Source organism: Apteryx mantelli, chromosome 5, assembly GCF_036417845.1.
Source record: "Apteryx mantelli isolate bAptMan1 chromosome 5, bAptMan1.hap1, whole genome shotgun sequence".
NCBI classification, from domain to species: Eukaryota; Metazoa; Chordata; class Aves; order Apterygiformes; family Apterygidae; genus Apteryx; species Apteryx mantelli.
Genome location: NC_089982.1, coordinates 12,822,580 through 12,837,138, shown reverse-complemented (window position 1 = coordinate 12,837,138; position 14,559 = coordinate 12,822,580). Strand labels below are relative to the sequence as shown.

Sequence of the window (14,559 nt, the reverse complement as noted above, 5' to 3'; positions counted from 1 at the left end):
TTTCTTAGTAAAGATAAGTACAAGTTGGCCCTCTTCCAAAATACCAGTTCCTCATCCATCTTTCATAAATTCTCAGGTATTACTGTCTGCTAACACTCTTTTTTGTGTAAGCCTGAGGGGTCTCCTGCAGTGATATGAAATAGTCTGTCCTGGGGAGTTCAAAACAGTTCAGGGACCTCTGGCTGAATCTTCTTTATGATAGCATATGGCATTCTCAATAAGGAAATGGTCTATATTGTATATAATAGAGTAGGATGGAAAGCAGGGAGGACTGTCCTCGCTGTCTGTAATCTTTCTTCCCACTAACTAAAGAAAAAAAAATAAAGCTTAAAGGAAGGCTTGAGTGGTGGCACTAATTGCATAAATAAGCAGGTTCTTAGGGTTCTGGAAAAAATCTGACATGCCTGACTCAGCTTTCACTTCACTGATGACTTGACTGAGAGCCTCCAAACTCTGGGCAGCTTTTACAAGCCAAGAATGACCTGGATCCTATTTACAAGTCTTTATTATAGCTTTCTCCCCTTGCAGCTGAAAAAGTTTGGGGCTTTGCTGCAGCTGTGAACAATGCCCCCTGATTTGACTATTAGTTAGCATGTATCATTCCTGCTACTTTGCAATTAAAAATTACTTCAGTCTTTCTAAATGGTAAACTCTAGCTTTTTCTTTCACTAGCTATGGAGTTTTCAATGTCACCTTAGATTTGGAAACTGAAAGTGATGAAGCTGGGACGGCTCTGTGTTCTGGATCTGTTTATATGGATTACTAATGGTACATTTACTCAACTCCTAGGCAAGCTGTTATTTAGGTCACCTGCAATTAATGTATGTCTGTCACTTCAGAACTCATCTGACTTCCTGACTTGGGAGAAGGAGAGGTTCTCACTATAAACTGCATGCATTTATTAGTAAATAACAAAATATCAGCAGCTCTAACTGGGTAATTTTGCTGGCAGCTCTACCTAGGTAATTTTACCAGCCTGGTTAATGCAAAACATATCTCTGATTTTGAGGAAGATTGATTGCTCAAGAAAACATTCCTATTTTACTCAGGAGTTCAGTCTCATCACCTTTACACAGTAGTACTACAAGGGGAATTTTAAAGGATGGAAATAGAGGTAGTATACACATTCTACATTTAAAAACTTGTTTTTCTAGGAATTTACGACAATTTGTAAACCCTTGTAAACAGCAAGCATTTAATGCACCCACTTCTGAACACCAAGATGGGCCTGTAGCTACAGACACTTAGGCAGTCTCCACACTTACTCCTTTCTGAATAGGCCTCAGTCTTTATCCTCTTCGCTCTTTTTGTCATTGCCAACTGAAGGGCATAAAACTGACTGAAAATGCAGCCTGCAGCACTTGCAGACCCTGTGCTAGCCTTTCACTGGAATTGTGCTATTGCTCTGGCATTTGTTTAATTAAATGTCTCTTCTGCTTCACTTAAACTCTGTTTAAAGAGAAGAGGAGCAGTAGTCCCACTTCCTTATTAGCGTTCTAAATGTGCCGTGCATGGGAACTGCCAGTTTTCTCCCCACTGAGGCTGTATGTAACCATAATGCTTTCTCATGATTTTCTTCACTTACATGTTTAGCTTAGGGATAATTAAACAAGTTTACTACTTTCTAGTTAGTGCACAGATAAGTTTCTTGCCTATATGTCCCTGTATCACCAGGGTGAAATCACTAGGCTGTTGCTCTGCATTTGTCATTCACTGCAGAGGTTTCCAGCTGTGCACTGGTGGGGAGGCACTGACTATTGCAGTGAGTGAGCAGGACCTTTAGGGTGTCCTAAAGTGACCTTACAACTTGAAGCTATAACCAGTCAGTGCCACATAGTGAATATATCAGGACTAAAGCAAATGAATCAAAGCAATTTTGGCATGTCTTTGTTTTGCACATTGGAATTTGCCATTTTGAGGAATTTTGCTCCTATTAGGAAAGTTGGGCTTTGTGGTCAAAACACCTGTAAATGATAAGTTTTGTTAGGGATCTCAAAGATCTTTACAAAAGGGACTTGAGATGTCTTTGCGAACAAAGCTTATTAAAATTATCATGTAAACCAGTTGCTTCTCTTTTCTGGTTTACAGCTTTCTCCCTAGTGCCTTTTCTCTTGGTTCACAACTGCTTAATAATTACAACACTCAATAACAATTAGACTGGTAACTCATGTGGTGTAACCAATACTCAGTTTATAATCATCTGCTTTGTTGAAATTAGCTATAGCTTCTCATCTTACATGAATTTGTTAGGTGTTTAGGGCACCCCCACCTTATTTTTATGTATGTAATTAATGACTATGGACAGTAGATGTTTCTGCTAGAGAAACACTATTCCCAAAATATTTGAATGGGAAATTTCAGGTTTCCCAAGAATAAACAAAAAATCAGCAAGTGTTAGATATACTGATATGACAGTGTGTGTGCTGGGGGTGGGAGGGGGGAGGGGAATCTTATCAATGTGTATAAATACCTGACTGGGGAGGGGTAAAGAAACAGTCAAACTCCTCTCAGTGGCAACCACTGAAAGGGCAAGAGGCAAGGGGCACAAACTGAAACACAGGAAGTTTTGTTAAACAGTAAGCTTTTTTCACCGTGAGAGTAGTTGAGCACAGGAGCAGATTGCCTAGAGAGCCTGTGGAGTCTCCATCCTGGGAGATACTCAAAACCTGGCTGGACACAGCCCTGGGCAGCCTGCTCCAGCTGACCCTGCTCTGCGCAGGGGGGTTGGATGAGATGATCTCCAGAGTTGCCTTCCAACCTCAGCCATTCTGTGAGTCTCTGTGATTTTCGAGGTGATCCTCTCTTGCCAACATAAACTTTTTAAGGTCAGGTACTTCAGTACTCTGGTTTTACCTCAGAATGTGAAGCTACCCCAGCAGGAATTAGTCATCAGTAATCCTGAGAACATACATGACTGCAGTACTCCTTTAGCATTCATAAAGAAAAAATGTGTTACTAGCCAGAGAAATGGTAAATTATAATGCTTAGATCAACTGCTAAATTACAATTACAACACTTTTTTAAGTTGTTTTTTTTTTATTTGAGATGAAGTGATTTATTTCTGATGAAAATAACTTGGCATTCAGAGACAATTCACTGAGAAGACTGAACACACTCTCCTTATGATGACCAGCTAGCTACATGGTGCTGGAAGAAATGGGATAGCATGAGCAGATCGCTTGGTCTGTTTTCCATCTGTGGTGGAGCTTCAGCAGTCTCTTCCCTTCTACCATCAGCGGTCTGAACTTGGGAAGAGGGTGAGGGAAAGGAGCAGGATGTGTTTTTTCACAAAAAAAAGTAGTGAAGTAAGAGAAAATCCTTGGTTTACTTTTTCCTTGTAAAACGTATAACCTGAAATTTAGGCAAGTATTCATATAATTTAAACAGGGTCAGACCTTCAGATGGACTTTTTTATTAACTGATTAATACTTTACTGCAAATGTGGGACACTTAACACTGTCACACATACTGCTTTTAGTAGGATTAAACTCCACACTGGAGGAGGAGGAAGTTTTGGAGCTGTTACAGGAAATAAGGTATATAATAAAACCCTATTTTATTTTCACTGCTCTTGCAGTATAGTTATTTTGTAACTGTTCACTGATTGAGAACTGTTATCTAGAGTTGTGCAAATACACCATTCGTACTGATAGCTTAAGGATACTATCTCCCATTCATTTATAAAATGGCAGAAGTTGCTTTTCAAAATGAGAACACAGCATGTTTTGCTGGAAGAGCGGGCATGCCCAGTAGCAGCTAGTTCCCAGGGAATGTATAGGAGGGCTGGGTAGGCAGCCTGATGGAGCATAAGTCTGGGACTGTGCAAGTCTGATAATCACAAAGCTTTCTGCTGTTGACACTCCTTCCTGCCTTGACAAACTAATACTTTTACTTGTAACTGGGAAGGGCAGTGTGGTGTGCTCTGTTCTGGCTAGCCAAGGAGGCTTGCTTCCTGTAAACCGGGGTTTGAGGGCATAAGGCTGGAGAATGCAGAAGTACAAATAGCACCCTAAGTGATCCTGTTTCCCTAAAGGTATGGACAGGCATTGCTGGGGGTTGTTTGTTTTTGTTTTTTGGAAGAATCAGAGGGCAAGTGGAAGTTTTCATCTTTCTGTCCCTATAACAGCTTATTACATGATTTGTAAATATATGGGGGGGAGGTGTTCTCACTGTAAAAGAGCTAACGCTCTCCAGGCAAAATCTTATTTCATCTCCAAGCTTTATGTATGGCCTTTCAAATCTTCTAATACAAAGCTTTCCCTCTGGATTTGCCCTTCCGTATAGTTTAAAAATATAGGTGGCAGCTTCAAGAGAATTTTGTTCCAGAGAAAATTTGTCTTTCATAATACAACAAGAATTGCTCTATTATGTAGTATTTTTCTTCCCTTACTGAATGGGGATATGGAATTACTGATCATGGGAAGGTAAAATTGCATTTCTTTGTTTTAAAGTAAATGATTTTTTGATGATACTTTGTTTGAAGTAAATGATGATATAAGGCATACCTTAGCTGGCTCTGTATTATTGGAGATGATTGTTTACTTTTGTGATGCCCTAACTTTGGAGGGACAGTATATCTGAGGCAGAAAACTGCCATTAAAAATGATGTGGCCACATGTGCTACATGTTTAAATGCAACAAATGTGACCTCGAGTAGTGTCATTCTCATCTGAACTTCAATGACATCAGAATGAGAGGTCATGTTTGGGTTACTGTTTGCTGCTGGATAAAGGTGATAAACTATTCCCAGGCAAAGAGTTCCCTTGGTGGTTTGGTATGGCTTATGATTTGCTTCACAAAAAAATTAGTGTTGTGATCACTGTGTTTCACTGTTGCTGTTGAAGCTGTAAAGAAATCTCCATCCTAAACTTGTGGTTGGAACTTGCTAAGGGAATTAAGCATGCTAATTTCAGCCTTTTTTAGGCATTTTGTCTCCACAATCCTGATGGACAGTTCAGATCTGTGATGGAGCTCCCTAGCAAACAAACAGTGACTGCTCTTTGAAGCTTCTCTTTGAAATTCTGCTGGTAAATCATTCGCTTCATCCTTACTAATAGCCCTGGCAGTTTCACTTGCCTTCTGTTCTCCTGTTATAGATAACACTGAGCTGCATGCTTTCTTCCTTGTGCAACATCAAGACTGATTTTGGGCACAGGTTGACTTGACATACTGATTGCTAGCCAAATCTGTTTTTTAATGATGGGGGAAGCAGAAATGAAATATTGACTTGGAATAAAAGAGCAAGCTCTAGGCAGGACGTGTAGGTCCTTAGAACAGAAGTGTTAGATGAGGTGCACAGTAATGGCTTTAAAAATTGCATCACGCACACTATTTAGCTATTTCAGTCAAATATGATAGGGATTGATCCACCTTCTCAGAAATAGGTAGGCATAAATATTTCTAAAAATTTGTTTATAAGCTAGAGTAATTAAATGTCACACATCAGATAATCCTAGGAGCTTGAATACTTTGGTAAGCCAGGGTAGGACAGTAATGGGGAACAGCTTTTCTGATAGTTTCATGCTTGGAAAGTTAGGTGTCATGTTGAACATCCAAAATTGTTAGTTCTTCTGGAAAACACGGGGCTAAATAAAGGTATTAGCAGCTTTGTTCATGACTGTCCCTTGACTTTTGGAAATTCTCCATGTTACCTATGCCATAGAGCAGCACAGAACATTAATTTATAGCAGGCACATGTGTGGAGGGCATCAATAGATCTTGATCAAAGACTGTATCCTTCTCTCCTAAGAGACAGCCATATCTGATTGAGGTTTTAGTCTTGGTATAAAAGAAAGGTGCCAGGAGAGCTGCTGACTCTGCTCTGTCATTCTGGCTTACAATACTAGTTTGAAGTAACAGCAAGAGAGAATTCACATTATGGAAGTAAATTCTGCACATCATAGGCTTAGAGTACACAAGTGCCAAAAAGAAGAGGTTACAGAACCAAGGAAAAAAAGATTCATATTTGGCAGATGAAGACACAATCTGTGCATGGAGAGATGGAGCAGCAGAGCAAGTAAGGACAGAATATAACAAAGGGTCACCTGGTTAGGACAGAGTCAATACCTGGCAAAGGCTGAATAGCAGAAGAATGAGACTAGAAAGGAACAATGAAAAGGGTGAAACAGCAAACGGAGGGAAAGGAATATCTGAATGAAGATGGAAGTCAGTGCTAAAAGCTATTTATTTATAAGGGGGGAAGAGAAAAGTAGGGGAAGTGAAAGAGAATTAATCATTCAAAATTGTGTCTGAAGTAGGACAATGTGCAGGATAAAAAGTATTTGAAATTGAGAACCTGAAACTGAGATAAGCAAGGCCTATCTCCTTTTCCTTGTGTTTGCAGTGCTGACATCGTAGGGTTCTTGGTGTTGCTGAATACATATTGTATCTATGATGTACAAAATGATTATATGAAGAAGATAATAAAAGGAGGAAAACTAAAAGGCTGAAGAGGAGGAAGAATTAAAAAGAACAGATGGAGGGACTGAATTCAGTTATGATGAAGAATTTTTGGTCAGTGTGTGTTAAACAAGTATTCAACTTGAGATTGAAATTTCAGTTTTAGTTGCATAAATCTCAGTATATCATTGAAGAAGTAGCTGGTAGCATTTTAAGCACTTGTCCTGTTATTTCAAAAAATTTACAGAAATAGGTAAAGATAAAGATAGTTCATATACTCCAAATGGCTGTGCTGCATTCCTGAGCATTCTGGAAAGTCATATCATATGGAGATTTTCCATGTATTTCCACCCAGCCTCCACCCTTGTTCAGGAGCGCTGGGATGCATGACATCTCTCATGACACTGAAGATTAATGTGCCCATCTCTTCATTTCATTTCCCCTAGTGTTCATTCCAGATAGCTGTTTGTCATAGGAGAGGTAAATTCTTAGCTCTGGTTCTCACAGTGGAAACATTACTTGTTCAGAAGCTGATGCCAACCTCATGTACTTAATCTATCATAAAGTTAAGACAGTCATCAGGAATCATTGAAGGAGGATGACAAATACAGTTTGAAGGTAGAGAGGGTTTGGTGCCACCTGTTTTGTGTATTAGTTTCTACTTTGTGTTAAACTAGCAGGGGTGAGTTTCAGGTTTAACTGCTCTTTTTCCCATTTTATCTATGTCCTAAAATTACTTTAGCATGACTATCCTAGAAATCCCAAATTTTAAGGAATTACCTCAGTCTGACTTATCTGTGGCTTATTTAATTTTTTATTTCTCTCTACACTACCAGCATGCAGGTTGAAGTGAAGTTCTTCCTGAGTTCCTGTAATTGTTTTTTTAGTACATTTCTCTCGACTGTCAACTGGTGTAAATCAGCATAGCCACAGTAGTTGCACTGAACTAATCAGACTGTTTTCATATCAATTTGCTTACAATTTAGGACTAATTTCAACAGCCTTTGCTCAGACAAAGCTCATACTTCCCTGTGAACTTCTGTAGTAACAACAGCTACAAGAATTGGTCCATCTGGCATGTTCTTTCCTTCATAATTTAAGCGTGTTTAAGTTTTAGATGGTAAGTAGTATCTCTAGTTCGAGGATGACATCTCCATAATCTTAGTAAGTGAATTATTCCTTGCACCATTGCAATCATGTTAATTCTAGTAACTGTTAAAAGCTGCCATATAAAATAAAAGCACTTCTATAATGGTCAAAAACAGATGCCCAGAAAAGAGTGTGAGAAGGTAAGCAGTGGTGTATCATGTAGTGTCATGTATCATATAGTAATACTGCAAAGAGTAAGATGCTATTTGACATAAGAAAACATTGAAAACTATAACCTATTAGGGAAAAAAACTCTTTTTTTCCAATATAGTTAGATTCTCCAACTGAAGAAAAAAAGCAGCATGCAGTAGTCTGAATTCTAGTAGTTCTGCCTCTTCTGGCCGCTTTGTTTGAAACATACTCTGTGAAAAGGATAAAGCTCTAAAATAAATGGTGATTTATGACTGTGGCATAACAAAATACATAATAGAATTGCTATTGCAGTTTTGTATCCTGATATTGCCCAGTTCTTTTGATCTGCTCTTACAAATGCTTTTGCATTCATGGGACTGTATTTCCCTGCCTAGTTAAACAGAAACTAGTGAAGCAACCTACTTGAGCAGTTTATTTGGGACTATATTTTCCAGATCAATGTCTTAGGAGGTTTAAAAAAAAAAAAAAAAAGCCCTTGTTTTATTTTGTGACTTGACCAGAGCATTTGCTATGGGATTAAAATGTTTTCAAAGATATTCAGCAAGTTGGTGGTAGTATCATTTTTTTGTTTAGATTGATTTCTTGGCCTATTCGTGACAGGAGAGAAATGGGATAGCAATACTTTTGCTCTATGAAAAGAGGTTTGGAGTAATTCCCATGGATACTCCTGTGGAAACCTGACAACTCTCTGGAACTGACACCCTCTAGCCCTTCGCAACCCCCGGCAATGTCCCACAACTGCAGCAGCCCCACTGACTGAATTATATGGAAATCATCATGGCACTTAAGCAGTCAAATGCTTAACAGAGCTGCAGTGTCCAAGACACTGGAGGAGAGGAGTCAGGTTGGGTCCTGTTATTGTGGGACTTCCTGGAGCTTTTGTCCTTTCTTCATGAGACAGGATTAAAAATTCCTTCGCAGTCAGTAACTACTGCTCAAGGGAAAACAATTCCTAAAAAAAGATGTGTTTCAGAGTAAATGATGAGGCAAATAGTCTGTCACTTTTCTCTCCCTCTTTTAAATGTAGAATGAAGACGGTATTCCGCAGGAAGGCATGGTGAATAATACAGGTGTTCCTCTGGATCCTGAGAACGAGGCTTACGAAATGCCTCCAGAGGTAAATCTGTTGTGGTATTTTCTGTGAACGAACACAGGCACACAAGAGCAACTGCATGCTTGAGCGATGTTAATGTGCGGCAGAGGTCACGGGTGGGAGACAGGAAGGTGATTCTGTGCCTCTGCTTCAGAGCATGGTTGGGCACAGACGGGACGGGTGTTGTAAGCTGCAAGGAAATGGCTGAAATGCGACTTCTTTCAGCAAGGTCTCCTAGGGGTATAGTGCTGGGAAATGGAAAATCTGTTGTGATACTTTCTTTATAATAAGGATATTTAACAGGAGAATATTGTGTGCATTTTGGAAACACTTGTGCCTCAATTTCTGAATAATCCACAGTAAGTTTGCACCTTTCATTCAATAGGGAATATAGGGAAAAGCTAGATCTGTATAGATTCTTTTAACAGTTGGCCATTTAACATATTTCTTGGCATCATGTTTCGTAAAGCATGGTGATTCATGATTATACCCTTGGGTTAATGTAATTATGGGAATAAATTATTGTTTTTTTCATGAACCAATACTGATCCTACTATGTAAAATATTACTACAATGTCTGGGACTACAATGCATGAGTAATTAAAGTGGCAGGTTTACAGAAGTACAGATAATTAGGCTGAAAATAAGAGTCATAAAAGACTAGGCCATAATCAGTAAAAAACTTAAATGGGTGCTTGACTATTAACACCTTGAATATCATTGAAATTAATGGGACTGCTCATGTGCACACATACACATTTAAATGATTATTGACTTGTATGTGTATCTGGAGCACCTGGTATATTGTTCAGCTCAAAGGTGGTGCTCCCTCTCTGAATGAATTGCTGTGGGTGGTGTCACTGAGTTCCTGGCAATATCAATGGGACCAGAAGAGGTCTGTGTAACTGAATGAGATGGATCAAGTTCTGTAGTGATACAAATAATGTGCCTGAATTTCATTTGTTCATTGTCCATACTGAAATTCAGTATGGAAATAATGTTTACCTGCCTCTGATGACCAAATAAACCATTTGAGGTATGGAGAGTTTCACAATGGACCCTTGTAAGACAGTTTTCGGTCCTGATTCTTCAAGGACGTGTTCATGTAATTCATTGTAAACAGACCTATTGTCCTTGTTATATGTAGTCAAATATTCATGGTCCTTATAGTTGAAGCACATGCCTAAGTGTTTTACTGGATCGAGGTTTAGGTATAATAGCTTGCTTCCACCAAAGTGAACAGGATTAAAAAAAAAAAAGCTAAAGGACTGCTTATGTATATTACACATACAGCAAGCTGATTTTCTCCCCTTCCCTGGACCATTATTCCTGCTGGGAATTATCCACAAATTAATTGCTGTGAGTCATTTTGGTAACTGACCCAGAAACTGAATGGTGTGTTAACCACTGTGAAAGCCTAATTCTTCTGTAAATACCATAGCTTCAAAGATGCATTTTCTGGAAGACGTGAGAAAATAATAAACGGCAAGATTCTGATCTCATGAAAATCAGTGGTATTTTGTCATTGAATCCACTATGAGTAGAATAAGAACTAAAAATAGGATGTATTTATCTGCAGTATTATTAGCACTGATTTTTGCTCTCCTTATTAGGAAGAGTATCAAGATTATGAACCTGAAGCGTGAGAATGCTTTCCTTCTTTATATCTCCTGAAATCCACTAACAAAGATGTCCCATCCTGTACAAGTGCTGAGTTCCAATGTGCCCAGTCGTAAAATTTTTTTACAGTTTTTACGGTGTATTTTGAAGTCTTCCATCAGCAATGATTGGAGTATCTGTGACTGCATCCACCTTGTTTTCAGCATTTCCCTCCTGCTGAAATGAAAGCTGGTTGGCAGGGTCATTGTTGTGCTGTGGATATTGTGGCTTCAAGTTTAAAAGTTAAGAAAATATTAAATAAAAACACCTAAGTGTCTACTGCTTATTTCTAACTCTGTACATGTTTTGTTGATAGGTTGTCAGTAATTTGGTATTGTTTATGATACAAGATTTTTTTGTTCCCTATAATTATTCTTTCTGTGCAGAAATGACTTATTGTGAGAGCTTTATATATGTGTATGTAATATATATATAAATATATAAGTAATTGAGCATGAACTATGCACCTATAAATATTAACTGTTGAAATTTATTGTTTTGTGATGTGTTTTATTAACTTGTGTCTGTAAATAATGGTGTTCAACTGAAGCAAATAAAAAGTAACCCGTTAAAAATGAACTTACAGATTAGTGATGATTTATAACACCTTATTTCCTTTCCAAGAGCACAGGTTAAATAATTCAGGCTATATTGCTTCTTGTGAAGGAAACAGAGCAACAAAACAAAAACAGAGGCCCAGTTTATACCAAAAGCAGCATGAAGGATTAGAATATCAGCACTAGTTCCTCAGCTTGAGTAAACTGTTGACAAAATAGATGTATTTGTAGAGCTAATAAACTTTCAGCTGTAAAGAGAACCTAAGAATTAATGAGGTCATTAATAATGGATGCAGCAGATGATCAGGAAATTGTGAGGCTCTTTGAAGAACTATTGTTTCAAGGTGGTTAAAATATTGGGATATGGGGGTACCAGAAAAGTGATGGATTAGTTGCAATGAATGTCTGGTATAAAGTCTCATTTATTTTGAAAAAGTATTGCCAGTTTTTAGAGACAGTAATTTTAGTTATTATGCTGCCTGGATGTTTTCCCATACAGTAAAAGGATTTAAACATAAGGAGAAATTTTTACTTCTTTCATGTTTTATTATCTGCTATTAATTTTGGATCAAATGTTGCCTCTAACCTGAATGATGTAGTGTTTTTTCCATTTAAAATTTTCTAGTCCTAGGTAGGATATTGAACTTTCTTTAGAGCTTCCAGTGTTCCAGGGCATGGATCTTAAAACAGGTAAATACCATTGTCTTCATTTTACAGATAGGGAAACTTGGGCACAAAGAAATAACATATTATGCCTCTAGTCTCACTGCATGTCGCTGGTGTGTGCAACAACAGACCTAAGTTTCCTGAGGTTGAAGTCTCCAACCTGTTCTCATACTGAGTTCCTTTATGGCTTTCTGCAGCCTTTCTGGTATTAGCATGTCCAGAATGGAACAGATCTTTCCAGGTATGCACTCATCCCAGTTGTGTACGATGGGAGCTGATGTGATAGTATTATGATCCGTAATCACATGAACATATTGGTTTCACTGTGCAATGCAAACTGGTATTTCAGTTTTGCATATTTGTCATCCCCCAGTCTATTTTAGTAGCCCCATATTTCTAAGGAAATACATTTATTTCAGAAGAATAGTCGTCAAGTTCTTTTTAAAAACAATGAATCTGCTTGGTCATTTCAAACAATTCATGAATAGTTTCATCAATAATTAAATTGCTTAATGAAGCTTAGATTCCTATGCTTTTCTGCAGAGCTCTTCTGTGATAATCTGCAACAGCCCATTATTGATTGCTCTCCTTCTCCTTCATAGGCTGCATGTCAAAAAAATCTCTTGAAGTGGACGTCTCTTTAATGTTGAAATTCGTTTTGAGGTCTCAGCAGCAAGTCTGTTGATTACTTCCATAGCAAATTGATATCAGGACAGTGAATAATGTAAGATTCCAGTTTTATAATTATTAATGTTGAATAAGTGTCTTTTTCCTTTAGTAAAAGGAATGGGGAAGAAAAGCCCAGTGCTGTAGTATGATTTCCCAGCATGCTAGCGGAGACTCTGGGCCTCCAAAGGAAGCAACTGAGTTACCTGGCTAATGAGAGCAGTCAGGTGCCTGCTACGTCAAAACACTTTGGAAATAGCAGATATTATATATATATTTTTTTTTTTTTTTTTGTCTTCTCTTCCCTGGTCCACAGGTCTGGACTGCTTTATTGTTTATTGTATTAAGGAATCAAACTATTTTGTTGCTCAGGTGCTGCAAAGAAGTCATGCACTTGAAAAAGCTGTGGGGAGCAGTATGTTATATATAAATGTGTGTGTGTGTGTGTGCATATATATAAATTGACTCCTGAGACATGCCTCTTGTCTAAGATTGTAATAGTTGATTATTTTCTAAGTTAACATCAGCAAATCATTCATAGTTCTCAGGTCATTTAAGATGTACTGTAGGTGACAGGTTTAGTTCTCATGCCTCTTGCAAACATGGCCTCAAATGGCCCTGAAGGTCCATGGGACCTGTGGTTACTATAGCGGCAGTGATATGCAGTGCTGTGGTAACGAGATGCATTTTAATTAGTCCTTAAGGGTTGTCCAACCATTCTTTTCAGGTAAACTAAAGGCCATTTCGTCTTATTTCCTGCAGCGTGATGAATACTGAAATGTGAACTGCAAATGTCAGAACTGTTAGATGCTAAAGCTGAACTAAACAGAAATTGTTGTATTCAGATGTAAAAAGTGTCTGCCCTGGGTATTAAAAATACTGTTATGGTAAGGTTTGCTTAAGCAATTCCTGCCAAAAAGGAGTATACTTAGAGCTCTCTTTTCCTTAGGAGTCCAGATTTCTACTCAAACTGAAAATGATCTTCTGTCCTCAATTTATAATGCGTTAATAATGAGTCTCACTGCATCCCAGTCCTCCAGGGAAAATCAGCTGTTGCTTTTTTTCTATTTTGACAGTTTTAATTGGTCCTGTAATGGTTCCTAATTAGACACACTGTAATAATGTTTTTATTACTGTAAATCATAGTGTTAATACTTGTTACATGCCTTTGGTATAATGACTTTGAAGTAATTGTATGTGTCAAAGGGATATAGCGAGAAATGCCCTCCTCCCCTCACTGAGGACTTCCCTTCATTCCCTCAAGACATTAATAGGCAGTTAAGGTAAATTATGTTGTCCTAAAACTCAAGGAAAAACCTGCATAGCTATCCTTAAGAAGCACCTATTTTACTCTTTGGGTGATATGCCTTCCTTTCTAGTTGAAGTTCCTTGTCCATTAAAACATCTCCACATTTTTATTTTATTTTTTTTCCCCTGATGCTACTGCAGAAGTCATTCCTGATGTGGTCTCTGCAAACCACAAAAGCCTCGCAATTAGGGAGAAAACTCTTTAGGCCTGCTTCATCTTGATTTTCATTGCTTGGGTACTCCAGACCCAGTGATTCTCGTATGAAAGCCTCTCATGTGGACAGTGGGTCAATAAGCTACATCAAATTCAGAGCAGAGACTGCTGTCTTCAAGAACCGGGAGACTGGAAAATTCAGAGCTGGGCATTTAATGGCTGAAACTCTTTCAAGAGCACTGTAGTGAACAGGTACAGAACAACTACCTACAGATATTCATAAAATATTAATATACTACACAACTATTTAATTGCCTCTAGGTTTGAGCCAAAGTTCATTGAAACCAATGTAAAGATTTTTACCAACTTCACACGGATGTTAATTCCCATAGCTCCAATATATATTTGCTCCTCTTGTACAAATTACATGTTGCCATCTGTACTGATGTGATGAATTTCCAGTTCTTTTCTCTACAAATGTTGGAGAGAGAATAACTGTTGAAATCTTTGTTTTCTAGGGTTTTCTAAAGCACTGGTTCTGCTGCACCTTTTGTCAGGTAGGTGGTGCACAGTGGAGGTGATATTCCAGGGCTCTTGTCCCTGACTCAGTGAAAATAAAGGGAGTCTTTTTTATTGATTTACATGGGTATGGATGATTCCTGGTACTTGTCTTTAGTCTGCAGAGAAATCAGAGTTGGCAGAGGTGAGAACATCAAGGTCCCTATGCAGAAATATGTAAGAGTGGTAAGAGGACC

The 14,559-nt window shown here is 38.2% G+C and overlaps 1 protein-coding gene across 1 annotated transcript in view; it reads left to right on the top strand.

Moving 5' to 3' along the window:
• Window positions 1-11,017, top strand: part of SNCA (synuclein alpha) — a 69,898-nt gene extending 58,881 nt beyond the window's left edge. Inside the window, exons 5-6 of the mRNA XM_067297073.1 lie at window positions 8,729-8,818; window positions 10,408-11,017. Of these exons, the coding sequence (XP_067153174.1) occupies window positions 8,729-8,818; window positions 10,408-10,440 (123 nt within the window). The 3' untranslated portion in view covers window positions 10,441-11,017. The remainder of the gene's footprint in view (window positions 1-8,728; window positions 8,819-10,407) is intronic.
• The last annotated feature ends 3,542 nt before the right edge of the window (window positions 11,018-14,559 follow it).